General features: G+C 39.7%; 1 protein-coding gene across 1 annotated transcript in view; it reads right to left on the bottom strand.

Moving 5' to 3' along the window:
- LOC102199050 (C-C motif chemokine 3-like) overlaps window positions 1-1328 on the bottom strand; it is a 26647-nt gene extending 25319 nt beyond the window's left edge. The window contains exon 1 of the mRNA XM_005751194.2: window positions 1173-1328. Coding sequence (XP_005751251.1) covers window positions 1173-1239 — 67 coding nt within the window. The 5' untranslated portion in view covers window positions 1240-1328. The remainder of the gene's footprint in view (window positions 1-1172) is intronic.
- Between the last annotated feature and the right edge of the window lie 474 nt (window positions 1329-1802).

A 1802-nucleotide genomic window follows, 5' to 3' on the forward strand; every position in this document is an offset into this window, starting at 1 on the left:
GTTTAAATGCACCAAAGTGACAGTCAGAGAGAACTCGGGACAACATTTAAGGATGCAGGGACTGACAGAGACAGGTTTATCTTGCCTGGCTGGGCAGCTCTCTGGGTGCTCAGCACCCCCAAAGCTCTGATCCTAGAATCGCCCCTGGGTTCAGCCTTCCCTGACAGCACACCCTGCACCCGCTACTCCACCCCTCCCCTGCAGCTGAGCCACAAACTACACATACTTTTACATTCACTATCAGATGAAGTCGATGAGTTTTGTGAAATGAAACTTTAATGAAGAATAAAGCAAAACAACACAATGTGATAGGAAAATGATTTCAATTGCATAGTGAAAGAAAATTATAAAATAATTCAATACATGTTTTTACATATTGTTGCATTATAAACATTCCTCATCAGATGAAGCTCTTTAAGACATTGTCATATCAGGCTGGGTCAAAATCTCCTTTGGTTGTCAAATTGTTCTTTTGCCCACTCTGCAGTCTGTTTAACACACAAAAGCCTTCTGGGTGTCTTGATCCTGTACAAAAGTCAGTATCATTATTTTGCTCTCATATTCACACATTTTACGGTTAATAGCAGAGTTACGGCTTCAATCTCAACGATTATACATTGCTTATACATGACTTACTTGGCAAACATTAGTGATTGTATCAAAGAGACAGTGAAAGACAAACTTACACAAATGCTGGTGTGGAGCATTGTCTGTGAGTTTTCACGATGGACACGATGTGCGCCTTTGGGATCCGTTTGTCAAAGAAGTGAAAACAACAAAAGTCAGGAGAAATCACTGCCTTAGCTGTAACAGAAAAACAAGGATTACTCAGTGCTGCGTCTGCTTCTAATGACTTCTCCAACATACCAGATATAATTAAGGTTAATGCAACAAAATACAATTTGTTATATCTTAATGACAGATACAGTTTGAAGGCTCCTATTTAAGTTAAAAAAATAAATATGTCTCAGTGAAGGACATGCCGAACATGTGACCACACTTGTTTACACGAGGATTCAATCTGACTTTTAATTACAGTAAAGAATTTAAGATCAACACTGGTCTTCATGGCCATGAACTTATATGAGTTTGATGTCTCACTCTGTGTCTGAATGAAGAGAAAGACAGAAATTCAAAAACTGATCTAACACAAGTACAAGAAGCAGACTTACAGGCATCGCTGTGGTAAACGGTGAACAGCACGAGCAGCAGTCCCACTGTCAGGCTGAGAGTCTTCATGCTGACTTCACTGTAGACCTGATGATCCTGATGTTTCAGAAGATGTCTGAATAATCAGTCCGATCACCCTGCTTTAAGTCACGTTCTCATCTGCATATTCAAACCACTTCTTAGAAACTGGAAAAATGATCAACAACCCCAAAGGTGGTTAATAGATTGGGTTTTTTCTGTACCATGAGACAACAGGAAGTTTCAGGGACTCAATATATCTGATAAAATGCTCAAACAAACCACTCGGTGCTCTACCAATAAATACATGCACTGATAATGCATGCTTAGTCCCAATCTTCACTGTCTGCACAACCTTCCTTTATTCAGGCTGCAGTGAAGGTCGACAGTAGAATCGCGAGACAACATTTGAAACATTTGCTGATATCTGATCCATTTGTATATTGATACTCAGTTTTTCCACACAATAATATGTAGTATGGATGTATTATGTTTACACCCTGTATATTTGTCTGAATGCTAGGTGCACCATATTTCCAGGCTATAGCCATTTGTCAATATACACTGACAGCAATCAGCGAGGCAGCACTTAAGATGTATTCAGCGCCAGTTCG

This window comes from Pundamilia nyererei, unplaced genomic scaffold (assembly GCF_000239375.1).
Source record: "Pundamilia nyererei isolate P.nyererei 1_Seehausen unplaced genomic scaffold, PunNye1.0 scaffold00303, whole genome shotgun sequence".
In the NCBI taxonomy this organism is placed as follows: domain Eukaryota; kingdom Metazoa; phylum Chordata; class Actinopteri; order Cichliformes; family Cichlidae; genus Pundamilia; species Pundamilia nyererei.